The 14,926-nt window shown below is 38.2% G+C and overlaps 1 protein-coding gene across 2 annotated transcripts in view; it reads left to right on the top strand.

Moving 5' to 3' along the window:
- Window positions 1-14,926, top strand: part of PRKACB (protein kinase cAMP-activated catalytic subunit beta) — a 70,828-nt gene that overhangs the window by 26,737 nt on the left and 29,165 nt on the right. The window contains exon 1 of one of the 2 annotated variants that reach the window (XM_065656078.1): window positions 9,568-9,754. The exons of the other annotated variant lie outside the window; for it this stretch is intronic. Within the exon in view, the coding sequence (XP_065512150.1) occupies window positions 9,568-9,754 (187 nt within the window). Of the gene's footprint in view, window positions 1-9,567; window positions 9,755-14,926 lie in introns of those variants that run through there. 2 annotated transcript variants of the gene reach the window in all.

Genomic DNA, 14,926 nt, shown 5'->3' with positions numbered 1-14,926 from the left:
AGAAGAATATGGGGTTGAGTGTTGATGCTTTGAGGTGACCTACTGTGAGAAGCTGCTCTTAGTGGCATTTCACAGCATGCAATACAGTGATGCATTTTTAGTTATTGTTTGCTCCTATTTATCTCTAAAGCAAATTAAAGATAAATACAATTACAAGTAATGGATGCTCCTGTATCTAATTAAAAAATAACTTCAAGAATATTTGCTGTTAATTTATATGTCAGTTGAAAGTTTATATTACATTTAAGAAAAGAAATATTTTTAAATCAATACTGTTGAACTGTGGGAAAGGTGGTTCATTGTGCAGTCTAATAGAGTGAGCTATAATAGAATTGGCCAGCATAATGAGAACCTGCCTATTAGAAAGAAAATCTTTGGCTTTTAAGCAAAATGCAGAATTGTCAAACTTCTTGGAATAAAGATGTTACGTATTATCAAACACTGATTTTTGCACTAAAAATAAGGAAGCTTCGTATGTTCAACACAGCTTCTAACTTATTCCCTGTAAGATGGTGAAGGACATCGCTAGTTTCTTTTGATCTCAAAAAAAAAAAAAAAATCTTTGATCATTTTGCTTTGAGAGTGAAAATGCAATTGCAAGGTTGTGACTGCTTGAGGACACAGTGTTAAGGAATTGTATCTTTTCTCTGCTGTCATTCATACTGCATGCAGAGCTGTCATGTCATGTGAATTGTTTTATTTCGTTGAATTACAAATAGTGGTGTATTTTATCCATACTTTCTTCTAAAGCTTTTCTCAAGGGTTCTGTGTTGTGAATAAAGACGCTTACATAGCAACCTTTAGAATTTTGTTTTATGAATTCTTAGTTATTAAAATTGTCTTGTATTAATAAATACCAAGTGAAACAGCAGCTTGGCAAATTCTGCCTACTGGCAATTGCATCTTGCAATCTACAGTTTTCTCAATTTCAAGATACATATCTGAGCTTTAGTTGTTTTGGCCTTTATTGCAAAGTAATGCTTGGGAATGGATACTATGGACTGAGAAGTAAAGAGCCTTGTTGCTTACTGGTAGCTGGAAAACACATTTCATGAACAGCAAAAGGGAAATGTTTCATTTTAGGTGGTGTTTTTTAACTTGGTAAATGATTTCTGTTTTATCAAAATGCAAATACTATTTAATAATATATCTGGACTGCTAATAAATAAACCTTACATGAAACAAACTGGATATAAATTATAATAAAACCCCTCACAGGTGGGGGAAAAAAAAAATCTGTTCACTTTGCTCATACCTCACTGAGAAAAATAGCCAGTAGTTAGAAAGTTGGTCTGGGAATTATTTCCCCTCTAAAAAATCTGAGATATTTCATTGTGTTTATACAACAGATTACAGATGAATGACCAAGTACTTTTAAAGCTTACTGTTTGGTATTACAGTTTTCGTACCTCACACTTTGTTTGTTCTTAAACCAGCAGATAGTATTTGTTACTCCATTTAAGTGTGGACTAACAGATTCTGTAAACCCAGTGTAATTAACTTCAGTATATAGAGAAGTCCTGTTGTCTGAGCTGTACTTCAGATGCCTCTGTATTAATGCAAGTTCTTGTAACTGGGTTATTGCTTACTTAGCACAATGTGTATTAGGAGCATTTAACAAACTTTGAAATATCCTCTTACACATTCTGCAGCCTCTTGTCTTGGGGCCAGCAGCATCCCTTCTACTTTTCAGGGACTTAATGCCAGTTTTCCACTCCAGCTGCTGTGAGGGATAGTGCTAGATCTCTGCTAATGCAGATGTTCCCATGTTTTGTAGAATGTCTGAAGCTGAGCTGGCTGGTAGGAGTGGAGAGCCCAGGACACCCAGGGCAGTCTGTGGTCCAGCGATGAGGTGCAGGAATACGGGATCTGTTCCCAGTACAGAGGTGTGCACATCTCCACACCATATGAGCAAATGCTTTGTACTTTAGAACATACTGTATGAAAGCCACTGCTCTGTTCTGATTTGTGCTCTGTACTCTTTCATTCTCTGAAGAAGCACTATCCCTTCCAATGAAGTAACTTTGGTTTTGCCTTCTTTCTTATTTGGATATTTTCCTAATTGAAACTGTCATATAATTGGGGAACGCTCTTTTGGATGAAAACAACAGTATTAATTTAAAATATTTAGCTCGAAGTGGAGTCAGTCGTTTTTGTTTCGGTTTGGGTTTTTCCCTCTAGGGAATGTGCTGGTGATTTCAGATGCAGACTGGCTTCCTGAAAGGGGTACTGAAGTTATTCTAGTTACTCTACTATTTATCATTCTGGTCTTTTACTGTACAATACAGAATCTGATAGCAGAGCGTAGCTACTACTGTAGTAAAGAATTTTTATCTACAAGACTTTAGTTTTGGTGAGCGTTTTACTACTGTCCCTTCCCTTACTTCCTCCCATTATCCCATATCAGGAATTAGCACTAAGCATGAGCCCAGATCTCTCAGGTTTAATTATCATTTGTTATGTGCGGCACTCTTGACTCGGGACACATAATGCTTAGTGTCCCCTGAGAGCTGTTTTCAAACATAAACGTGCTTCTTATGGTGCAGTTCCATAGTATGACTAAGTAGCTAAACTGAGGGAGGATAGACCAGACCTGCAGATTCTAGAAAAAATGGAGGTCATTAGCTTTTGTAGCCAAGGTCCCCTCCGCAGCAGCTGCTTTACCTGCAGGAGCCTGGACTGGTTCTGTGAGGGAGACAGATCTTCAGCATCCCTGTTCTGATGGGAGGTTGGCCAGAATTCAAGCAGGTAGCTGTTCCTTCCACACAGTCAGATATTGAGCAAAACGTACAAATTTTAGCGTGTTTCTTCTAATTCAGGAACTTCATGGTACTCGTTTTGATGGGTAGCACTTTAATGCTCATTATTAATCAATAGTATATTTTGTTGTAAATTAAGCGAACCAAAACTTTTGTCTGTGTCTGTTAGTTTTTTCAGAGAGACAGAGATGCTGAGCTCATATGCTAAATGTCTTCAAAATTTAACCTTGGATTTTAATTCAAGTAAGTCCATACACTTACCTGTTTTTTCTAGAACTCATTTGTCCAAAAGCAAGAAAGGAGAGGAGTCCAGTTCTCTTTGGCGTGTTGGACAGTTTTGTGCTTCTAATAGAAACAGTTCTCTGTCCACTTCTTCTCACCACTAGATTTGGGACTATGACTACAAGCTATTTTACTTCAAAATAACCGTATTATATGTTGATAGAAATGAGGAAACTTGATCTGCTGCCATGGTGCGTCCGTGGAAAATCACATTGTCTTCAATAACAAATTTGTCAAATTTTGACAAGAAGACTGGTAAGAGTGAGAGCCTTTAGCTTGCGTATAAAAAAATCAGATGCTAAATTTGACTTTTTTCTTCTTAGTTATTTCTTTATTCCTTTTATATCATCATGTATTAAGAATAGATGATGCTGTTGGACCACATGAGCCTTAATTTATGCTTCGTGATGAGAGATGAAGGTATTAAATGTCTGCTGCAATTAAGCTCGTGTACAGTAGATGCCAGTAGAGGTCTACTGAGTCAAAATAGAAATACGACCAGCATTTCCATAGCAACAACTTCCTCTTGGCAAGTCCTATTTATAGAACTGCTGCAGTCCCAGCCCCAGTGCAGCTCTCAGGGGGGCTCTCTAGTAAGGGTTCACCGTTCTACAAAAAATGTACACAGAAAGACACACTGACTGCATGCGGTTACTTTCTTGTGGTTTTTGTTAAACAGCGAAGTTATTGGTTGTGTTTATTTTGTTTATTTACATTTTGATTATTTTTTTTAATGGAAAGCCATTCAGTCTCCAGGATATTAGCAAATTCTGCTCTTCCATGTATTTAAAAAGAAATGCAAGCTGGTAGCATAGAGCTGGACGTATAGCGAGAAGCAAAATACATCTGCTTTTTCAAAAAGCCTTTTTCTGCCTGTTTCTACCCATAATTCTTTCTGAAATATGCATGGTTGGCAACACTCAAAATGGATTCTGTTTAATTACATAATTTCTTATGAAAATGTTCTTTTATTTTTTAGTAATGAAATGCTTATCTGTATACTTTATTTTACGTTCTTTTCTCTTGAGCTTTGTGTAACACATAGAAAATTACCTACATATTTCCTCAGGCTTATATCACAGAACACTCTGGTTTTTAGTATATATTATTTAACAAATTTTAGGCTTACTAAATGTGTATAAATTTTGGATTTTCTAATTAAAAATTTGAAAATTAAATTATTTTTCTTAAATTAGTTGGCTGCATCTTTCAATTTATAAGTATTTTATTTGTCAATAAGAGACCTGCTAAATTCAGCAAGATCCTCCAGCTCTTAAAAATGGAGGAACCCTCACTAACACTTTGTATCAAATAATTGCTCACTCCTTTTGCAATAAATAATAAATAGTAAAGTTGGACTTTGTTGAAATAACCGATGCATAAAGGAAAAGATGTGCTTTATCAAGCCATCAATTTTTAAAGCAAATACTTTCTTTAACCTTTAGAAAAAATGTTCTTTATTATTCATTTATAAGTTCTTTTTTCAATAGATTACAAACAGAATAAATATGCAGAAAAAGTCACAGTATGTCTTTTTTACTCGTGGATGAAGGCCAGTGCTGAAAAGAAGAAATGCTAATTTTAAGTATTTAAAATAAGATAGAAAAGGATATTTTTATTTAGCCCTTAAAGAGAGGTGGAACATGCATAAACAGACAGATTGAGACTCAGCTTTGTAGGTAACCAGGAAAATATTAGGTTTCAAGATTTGGAATTAAGACCTGAATTTTAGTTAGCTATAGGTGGTGTGAAATTTATTTTGCATCATGGATCCATTTTTCAGTATCCTGTCAAGGAATACAGTTAATTCTCAAAAACTCCTGTATGTTTTTTGGTTGCAAGATATTAATGGTTACCCTTGATTCAACAAGATGCTCCTAGTTTTGACATAGGGTGAGGGAATTTCAGTTCTCTGTATGAAACTAAGTAGTATGGCAGTAGATCCTAGGAGTGAATTAAATACATTTCAAATATATAAAGATGTGCTGTAGTGTTTAATGTTTTTCTATTTTGTACTTTAAAATTCAAGAATTTATGGGAACTTTACTTGAGGAATATCTTAAACATTTTAAAATCATAATATAAGTATTTTTTCTTGTTCAGTTAAAGCCGGAGTGTACAAATCATGCAATTACTCAACCATCTAGGTCCTTCAAGGAAAGGAGGGTGCTCCCTTTCTTAGTCCTTAATTTTAAGGCTTGACCGGTAGGGTAGAATTGCTTCTCAGAATTTGTGAAATGATATTTTGGCAGAGATTATTAAAAAGAAGTTGTCTGTGTAGCTACACTATTTCCTGATTCTTTTTCAGGCAGAAGCTGAAAGAGTCAGTGGCCGGGTTACAGTGCTGGATGTTGTGACCTGTGGCTGAGAGACACTGGGCATTGAGTGCTGGGGAACGCACACAAGGTTATGGGTTAGCCATTAGGAAAAGCATAAATGGCTCTGTTGCCGTTGTCACATTAGAGGACCGCAGTGTTCACCATTTTCTATGGCTAGCGTTATTGTGTTGGTTTTTTATACGTTTGTGGGAGAGTACCTTAAAAATTTTGACTAAAATATTATTTATCTAAATACTGTAACTTGCGCATGTATTGTTTCCATTCATAGCTGAATCTGTTACCCACCTGTCTTGGTGTTTTAACATGTTTTAAAATATTGCCAAGATTTCATGGCTAGAATTTAGTGAAAATAGAATTTCTGCCTAAAGGAAATTCTTCATGTTTCAGTGTTGACTTTGGCTGCAAGGAGAAGCTGGAGCTGCATTATCTCTTTTAGAACAGAAATTTTAGAAACCAGTTTTAAATCTTTCTGTGTAACTAACACTTTCCTTGAATTATACACGTAGCCGGTGTGAACTGAGCGTGTTCGGGAGCGCTTTGAGGAGATGGAGCTCTGCGGGCATGGGGGCCCCCGTGCCGGTGCTGAGCCCTGGGCTGATGGTGCTCAGGCCGGCACCGGGCCGGGAGCTGCCGGGCACACACCAGGTAGTGCGTACGCTGTGTAGCCTGGGAAGTTTGGGTTAATTTCACAGTAAATGTGGACAAAGAGGGGATTGTCAATGTTGCCTGGCTGTAGAAACTAATATGAGACCTGGATGGCAACTGACTGGTCTTAATGTTTTCAGACATAATTGTTGTAAACAACTGACCTGAAGTAAGCAAATCTTTTGTAGCGGAAAGGTTTCCTAGGTCACAGACACTGTCTGTAGAGGAAAAGTTATTCAGTGAAAGTTAAATTAACCTAATCAGGCTTGATATTTTACAGGCCATACCTGTGCCCAGAGTTTGACACACACCTGGTGTGACTTGCATTGGGTGGGTAGAACATCTGGATGTTCGTGGTCTGCCTGGAGCACAGCCAGCTTCTGCTCTTTTGGAAGGGTGTACAAGATCTGCACAGCTTTAGATCAAAGCTGGCTCAGGTTCTTCTTCCAGCTCAGAACATAAGTAAGATGACCTCAGGTCTGTTTGCACATCTCTGTATCAGCATTTAATTGTATTTAAAGATTTACAAACTGGCAGTACTGGCTAGCAAGTGGAAATCTGAAGACAAGCAGAGCCACAGAGTTTTGCCTTTGATAAAGCACTATCCATTGCTGATTATTGAGCTTTTGGGCAGTAAGATAGAGCTTGCGGATTCTGTGCTTCATATGTAGCACATAAAATACTTGATGTGGATCGATTAATGTTGAGTTGATTTGATAGATTAGTATGTCAGTAAGATGGAAGATTAGGTAAAAGGGAGTAGGAGATTCTACCTTGAAAAGTCATGGACTTATTTGAAGACATCCAAGTCCACACGGGTTGTGAGGTTCACAGAAAGTCAGTGTGGTAGTTTTGTATTATCATTGGGCAATGCCAATCAATGCCAAAAATTTCTAAGATTAGGAGAGAGTATTACTATTTGTGTATAAATATGACCAGTACTTTGTTTTGCATGTGGAGAGGAACCTCTATAACAGAGTTTGCTGGCAGTAGTTCGTAGAATTCTGGCAAATCCAGGTTTTCTCTTAGGTTGTCTTCTAACAGTCCCTTTTTGACAACCTGTTCTCACTTAAACCAGTTCACTTCTGTGATCCTAGAGGATGCATATTTCTGCTTCCTATTTTTGACACTTAATTCAAGTGTCCGGGTTAGTCACTTGGGTGCATTCAGAGCTCTGAATTTTCATGGGCAGAGCTGCTCTCTGGCAGTTCCTGCATCTCTCCGTTGACACTAGAGGTTGGCAGACTCTAACATATGTGATGTGAATTTTGTAAGTTACTCTCTTTCAGGTCAGGGAAACAAAATTATTTCATTGAAGACATTAGGAAAGATAAGACAACAGCATAAAGGCTCAGAAGCATGGGAGAGGAGAGAGACAAGACGAGCATACCATCATACCAGGTGGCTTTGTGTACCGGAGAAAATAGCCAAGGTCAGAGAAAAAAATAGTCTCTTGGAAGAATTCCCTGGGTGCCCAGAGACTTGCGGTGAACAGGGGAGCACAGCTGTACAATTCCAGAGGGGCTCTTCAGCTCCAGAAAGTCCACCAGTCAGGGAAATAAGTATCTTGTTGTTAAGTATTTCTTACACTGCTTTATGAAAGATGGCATAGCATTACTCTCAAAGTATTTGGTTATGTGTGGTGCATAATATATCCCCATGGCATATTTGTAACCTCTGATAATGCAAACAGATCTCAATGGTCGTCACTAGCTCTTGTTTCTGCCAGCAGAACCTGGAACCGATGGGATGTCATAGACGTCAGCATTGATCTCGTGACAAAGCAGGTGAAAGGGTGGAAAGCATAATGTGGCAAAGGACCTGTATTGGCATCTGGAAAGGTTGCAGCACTGGACCCTGACCAGGGAGAGCAGCCTGGTCACCAACGAGTTAGCAGGTTCTCATCCAAATATGCAGACCGGTGTATAAAATTATAAGTGTTTAGACGGTTCCAAATTTTGAACAGGTGCTGGAGAAAAACTTTACGTTATCAGAGTATTATCCAGACCTTGAAAGCAAAGAGTGTTTCTGTACTTTGCATAGAGTCTAGAAATTTAAACTACTGTGTTGACTGAGGCTGATTACAAGAAGTCTCGAAGTGCCCGTTAGGAGGAATGTAACCAAATCCATAAAGTCTGTCCCTCAGCATTTTTATTGTTTTATCATTATCATAGGCGGTTTGTCATATTTTTTTTTTTCTGAAGCACAGAGCTGTTATGAAATAGTTATGTAATGTCCAAGGCTGGATATCTGCTGACATTTGAAAACTATTCAGTGAGAAGTATGGTGGTGAGAAATGAGAGGTATGTCTTTAACACGTGTTGACTGTAAGACAGGAGACAGATTGCAGAGAAGTTATTTCAATCTTTCTTAAGAATAGCCTAAATTTTTAAGAAGCCACATCTTTTATGTGCAGAAGATATACTGGGAAACCTGCCTAATGCATGTTTCCATTTTCACAAGAATGAATATCTAGTATTACCCCTTGTAACCATGCAAAATAACACAATTTGCAAATTAATATAATGTTAAATGCACCTTTCAATTTATTTCCCCTAGGTTTTGCACCATTAAAAATGATGCTTTCTAGACTTACTCTACAGCTGAAAATACTCAAATTTATTGTGAATGAAAAAGCTTTCTTACGCAATTCCAGGAGACTTGCATGCAAAGCTTTTACATAAGCAACGTCAGGAGCTGGTGATCAGGAGCTGGTGAGTGACCGTGACTTTGTGACTCTCCTTCCATCTGCCTTTGGGGCAGGGAGGGTGAGCATGCTGCTGGATAACGATCTGCCAGAGCTGGTTGTTCTGGTACTTTATTCCTGAAAAAGTTAAATGAATTTGGTTCATTCTTGGAGCAAGTAGAACTCAATTTTGATAAGTACAATGCAGTTGTGTTTATATGTACGTTAGAATTGAACTTCTTCAGTCTGATAATTCTCGAAGGAGGAAAGTATTACTCTTTTTTTCCCCTCAATGATAAAATACTAGTTTATTCAGTAGGTTTTGCAAGTAACCTCCTTGCTTAGAAAGTTGCTTCATTGAAAACATGAGACTACTGATGATGAGATTACAGCTGGTTATGTTTGCTATGATGGTGGTAGTACTCCATCTTCATAACGGGGAAGAGCTGCAGAATGGTCACTTATTTTTTCACGCATGGTTGTGGTAAATTAAAAAAAGATCTACCTTCCGATCTTCTAAACAAGTTGTTTATATTATAATATTTTAACACGTGTGTGTGTGTATATATATATATACACATAATGTGAGGCATTCAAAAAATGTGAAAAGACCTTCTGGAGCAATTATTGCGTATTTTTAAAAGGCAAACTTTTCGATTGACATGAGAAGAGAGTTTTAGCAGTGTAAACCAGACATGATGGAGCTTTTGAGAACAGGAAGCAGAAGCGAGCGGTGGTTGAGCAAACCCTGCCCACAGGAAGCCTGACACATGCACGGCTCCTCGTGCCTCTGGCTTCTCCAGCTCCCTTTAGATATTTTTCTATCTTGCTTTTGCAAAAGTTGCTGGTGTGTTAGATGGCAGCTCAGAGGGAGGTCCCTTGTCAGCAGTGCACAGGGACAGCCACAGCACTGCAGAGGCTGGAAGGGTTTGCTAACCGGCTTTTCCATAGGCATTCCAAGAGCGGTGCCCATGACCAGAGAGCGGCTCTGGAACATGAGAGCCAGCGCTGCTCTGAGCTCGCTGTCCTGTGGGACAAATCGAGTAAGTAGGGGGGTTTTGCTTATTTTAAAGAGATTTGCTCTTGAGTTTGCAGAGTAAGTGAAGAACTTGCATGTTTGTAATCAAATATGGGCACTGGTCTGTGATCGATTTTTGCGGCAGTTTTACAATTCATTACCTAAAGGTATTAATTTGCAGAACAGCATATGGCACCGGGCAAGGGGAAGTGGGGGGCCGGTTCATGGACCTGTGGCTGGCAGGAGAATTTATCCCTCGTCCCTTCTTTTCTCTTAAAGCACAGTTGATTTGTTTTCTCAACCCCCACCCCAATTTTTACTTCTAAATTACTTCCTTTGTTTTCAAATTATATCAGCTAGTTTAGCAGAAATAGAAAACTCATTAAAGATTGTAATGTTTCAACTTTGGAATAGGCAGATGTTGCTGCACAGATTTAACTTTTTATCATTCATTGTTTTATTTTAAGGGATATATACATCAGAATGCTCCGTACAGTGGTAAACAATATAAAATTGTGTTTGGTTTAACTATTACATATTAATTTAGTGTGGGAATACTGACTATCATTTCTTAATTAGTGAACAGTTTACAGTATTATTTGTGTGGATGAACTTTTCATGATTGCATTTTGGGTAATGAAAGTGAGAGATTTAAAAGAATATCCCAATCTAAGTAAATTGACATTTGATTTTCGTGGTTTTTTTTTTTCTTTTAAAGCTGTGCATTATTTTGCAAAGCAATTATTGTCTCTGTGGTTAAGTACTTGTTTTAAAGTTACAATATGGTAATTGACGATTATTTTTTTCCAGATTTCAGATTCACTGATGGATTTGAGATAGCACAATTAGTTGAAAATAGGCCTTACTGGAAGTGCTTAACATCAGTGTTACCATGAAGAAAATCAGTGTTTATACATTTCCCTGCTTGCAATTTAAAATATTGTATTAGTAGGGAGTGAATCTGTTCTCAGAGGATAAGCACTAAACATGGGAACAAAAAGGTGCTAATGCATTGACCTAAAATAGATTCAATCTGGGTCTCCCAAATGAGATGAGAAAGGATCAACTAGTTTTGTTGGGAAGATAAATGATGAAAGTGCATAAATTCTGAGCTTCCTCTTCTCAAAAATATTTTCAGCTTGGTAAAAATAGATGCATACTTCTGTTTATGTAGAAGCTCTTTTTATGTAAATATCTATTTGAAAAAATAACACTGAAGCATTTTTGTTTATATAACATGAAGAAAAAAATGGTATTGACCTACTGACACTTACAAATTGTGACCTGTTTGTCTACAAGTCTCTACTATTTCCCGCCCCCCCTGCCTCTATTTAAGGCTGGCTTCCTCATGTGACATGCTTGATGAGGAAATGGACTGTCATGTCTCTTGATGATAAACATGGTGAAAATGGCTGTTCTGTGAATGCTATTTTAAGTCGCAATTCAGCGCAGTGGTTGCATGCAGTTTTTCTTAGCCAAAGTTACTGAGCTGGTTGCTGAATGGTGGTTGATTATGTAGCTTTGGGTTTGGGTTGAAATTCTGCATCTTTATCCTGAACCTTTACTCTCAATTTGTAGAATTTTTTTTTTTTTTAATAGTAAATAAGAATACTGTAGGTACACGTGGACCGAGTCTACATTTCAGGTTTCTCGTTTCACTACCACTGTAGCCAAATGCGTAATAGAGAAGATAAGGAGTACAGTGGAGGGACTATTTCTGTCTACTACTGACTCCTAACTGTATCTTTACAAAAATACATAATCTGTGAAAATTATTTGTAAAAAATGAAAGAGGAAGTTCTGGTGGTGCTGTGTGTGTTGGTTGTTTTGTTTTTACCTGAGAGTTCAATGTCATAGAATTGTGTAGGGTCACTGAATTCAGGTTGTCGATTAATTTCACAGGAAGTTTAATGACTAAGCCATGTTTTAGAAACATACTGGTGTTTGTCTTGTAAGGATATTTGAATGTTCTCAACTGTTCTGCCCATATCATTGCAGCTTCTGGAATGTTGGTGTAAGGTTTTAGGTGAAGCTACACAGCAGACAGCATGAATTACTACTGATGTTTGAGACAAAAGCACTCTCTTTAATTACTGAAAAAATTTGGAAAGTGATTTCTCAAAATTTTGTTGGTTTAGGTTTGAGGTAGAATCCATTTGAAAACAAAGTTAATATATTTATACCTGCTGCTGTAAGGAAATACTGTAACAGGTCTGTTTCTGTGTATGTCCCTTTACAAGCAGTTACTGTGAAGCTCCAGGTTTGAAGGGAAAGGAGCTGCTGACATTGTGTTGTCGCTCATCTAGTGTTGCGGGTTTGAGTGATTTGCCATGTGGTCCATAGGGGCTTTTCAGTGGTTGGTTTTGAAATTTGGTATCTTTGCTTTGTCTTTTTCATATGTAAAACATGCAGTTTTTCTAATGTGCCTTCGATTCTTGGTTGATGCATGAAACAAATGGATGCGTTCCGTGAAATCCTCAGAACGCAGTAGGGCAGAACCCAGGGCACCGTGGGCCATGGAATCGGTTTTAAAAAGCTGATTGAGCACACGTGTGATGGTACAGCCTGAACTGGTAACCAGGGCGCTTGTGCAGCACAGCCGGAGGCTGACAGGGCTGCGACAGCAGGCACCACAACGCTCCGTTTCGTTCTCCGTTTACGGGTCTTGACTGTGACCACTTGAGCTTATATGGAATATATGGCTTGATTTTTGTTTCGTTTTCGTAGTTGCTTGTTGGTCTTTGTAAGATTGAAATGGGAAAGGAAAGGAGAGACTGCTGTGTTTTGAACATGAAGACAGTAAGATCAGTGTGAATGTTTTATTCTTGAATTGATACAAATATTTTCCAGATCTGTGCATAATAAGAGAACACATTAACAACTTAAATAATTGAAATGGTCAGGAGAGTCACTAGTGCATCTTGGTCGTCTTCATAGTCTCTGAATTGGAAACGAAAGGGTGATGAATAGTCAGAGGAATATTGTTTGGTCTCTGATTCAAAATAACATCAGTTATTATGCTTTCAAATACCATGGCATGACTTGTATTTATCTGAATAATGGCTATATATGTGTGTGTAGAGAAATATCTATATGAAGTATGAAATAATGTGCAGAGTACATTGTGTGAACTGAATAAAGCTTTAGAATAACTATGAGTTGGGTGCAAGTCAACAGATAATTCTGGTCTAAGGTTGCCATGGAAACAACCAGTGCTTGATATAATTGAGAACATCTTAAAACCTCCTGGTGTTTGCATGCTTTTTTCCCCTGCCATTTTGAGTTGCTTTAGACATGAATAGGTAGCACTGGTCAGAACAGAAGTAGTTAATGAGCAAAACCAAATACCTGTGTCCTGAATATTGATTTTGTTTTACTGCTGGTATTTTCTGCTTCATAGTTTGTTGCATCACAAAGAGCTCGTAAGGAAGAGCAGCTCTCTGGATTCTGTGTGCGCTCTCTTTCCATTTAGTGTGTGTGTTTAAAGATTGAAGCAGAGATTCGGTAGACATGAGCATACTTCATCAACTGTTGGATTAATATTAGGAGCAATATGTTTCTGAAAACTAGCTTTTCAGCATGGATGGTAAGTCTTTTCTATTACCTTGGGCACTATTTTTTTTGTTTCGTCTTCACAATCAGGAAAAATCTACCAGGTTTCCCTTTCTTGTCTGCAGAGCTGCATCGACTACTGATTTCTTTGTTTTTGTTTTCAACTCACTGTGGGTTTCTATTAAAATTTACTTGTCTTAAAGATTTGCTGTTTTTATTGAAAATTTTGCTTTGCATAACTGGTATTTAGTATTTGAAATTTTATTTTAAAGCTTTCTTTTGGAAATAACTGCTACAAATCATTAAGGCACAGAATCCGATTTGGAAAATTTTATAATTCAATTATATATATGTCGGTTCCCTTAATTTTCTGTGCCACTTGTGATAAATTATTTCGTGTGAATTGATAAAATCAGAGGGGCCTTCTGAGATCATTGTAATCATCACCTAAAAATTCTAAACTGTCTTTTGTTGTTTTTCATCTGAACCAGCTTATTCATCTATGGCTTTTATTCTTTTTAAATGATGGGGTAGCAGGATAGTTGAGGTCATGGAAGCAGGGAATGGGAGTCTTATTTGAAAATAGATACTGTAATAGGTCTAGTAAACTTAGGAGGCAGGTATTTGCTTTCCAAAATCATTGTGGCTACTTATTATAAGGTACTTTGAGTTTAATTGAATTATGAAGTACTGTATTCTTACTTGGAATATTATTGAAAATTGTACCTAAATATATAAATTCTGTGCCTTTATTTCCTTAGAAAGAGATATCCTTTGAAAATTGTTTGCAAAAAGCCCAAATATGTTAGTTTATGAAACAATGCCCTTTTGTTTCAGGCAGATGGTCTGGAGCTTTGGAAAATTGAGATGATTAGAGATTGCTTGGAAAGAAAAAGCAGATAATCATGTATATGGGGTTTGTGTGTGTCTCTGTGTGGTTTTGCATTATCCTACAAATTTAAAGGACCATTTTTACGAAGGTTTCACTTTTGTGCATGTCATGAGATAAAGAGTGGGAGGAGTCATATCACTGCTGATATCAGCTTCTGTGCACTTATCTCAGGCGAATGTGTGGAGGTCATCTCCCCCGGTATGAGCAGTGTGGCTGTTGTTCCCTTGTGTACAAGGTGCAGTAGACAAATGTCAAAATCGGCACAGTTATAAGACAAGATTTCAGAACTTCATATGTACATTATGAAGACTTTATGTTACAGCCTCGGGGCTGCTCAAGTGCCCCTCGGTGCAGGCTGTCCCCGGCAGAGGTGGCCTGACCGCCTGTGTGTGCCCCCGCAGCCCTGCGGGACGCAGGTGGGAGCCCAGTGGAGCCCGTGTGGCCTCGGGCTGACGATGGCCGGCCTGGGCTCGGCCAGGGTCCCACCGACCTGCTCACGGACACCTGCCCCTGCTCAGCCTCTCTGGAAATGGGGGCCGGTGAAACCGCAGCCTGGCTGCGCCTTCATCTGCCATGGAGAGAGAGAGGTCTCTCGTTGGGTCCGAGGGTCTCTGCTCATCACGTTACCAGGCTGGGTTTTCCATCACCTTCACGCTTAAATTGTAGCTTCCATGGGAATTAAGGTTTATGGAAGTCAGCTTTATGAATTTTGAATTTTGTTGCTTGGGTAGCTTGTTTTGGTGTGGTTTGGTT

Source organism: Caloenas nicobarica, chromosome Z (genome assembly GCF_036013445.1).
Source record: "Caloenas nicobarica isolate bCalNic1 chromosome Z, bCalNic1.hap1, whole genome shotgun sequence".
In the NCBI taxonomy this organism is placed as follows: domain Eukaryota; kingdom Metazoa; phylum Chordata; class Aves; order Columbiformes; family Columbidae; genus Caloenas; species Caloenas nicobarica.
Note: the sequence above shows the minus strand (reverse complement) of the source record. Positions and strands in the feature narration are given on the sequence as shown.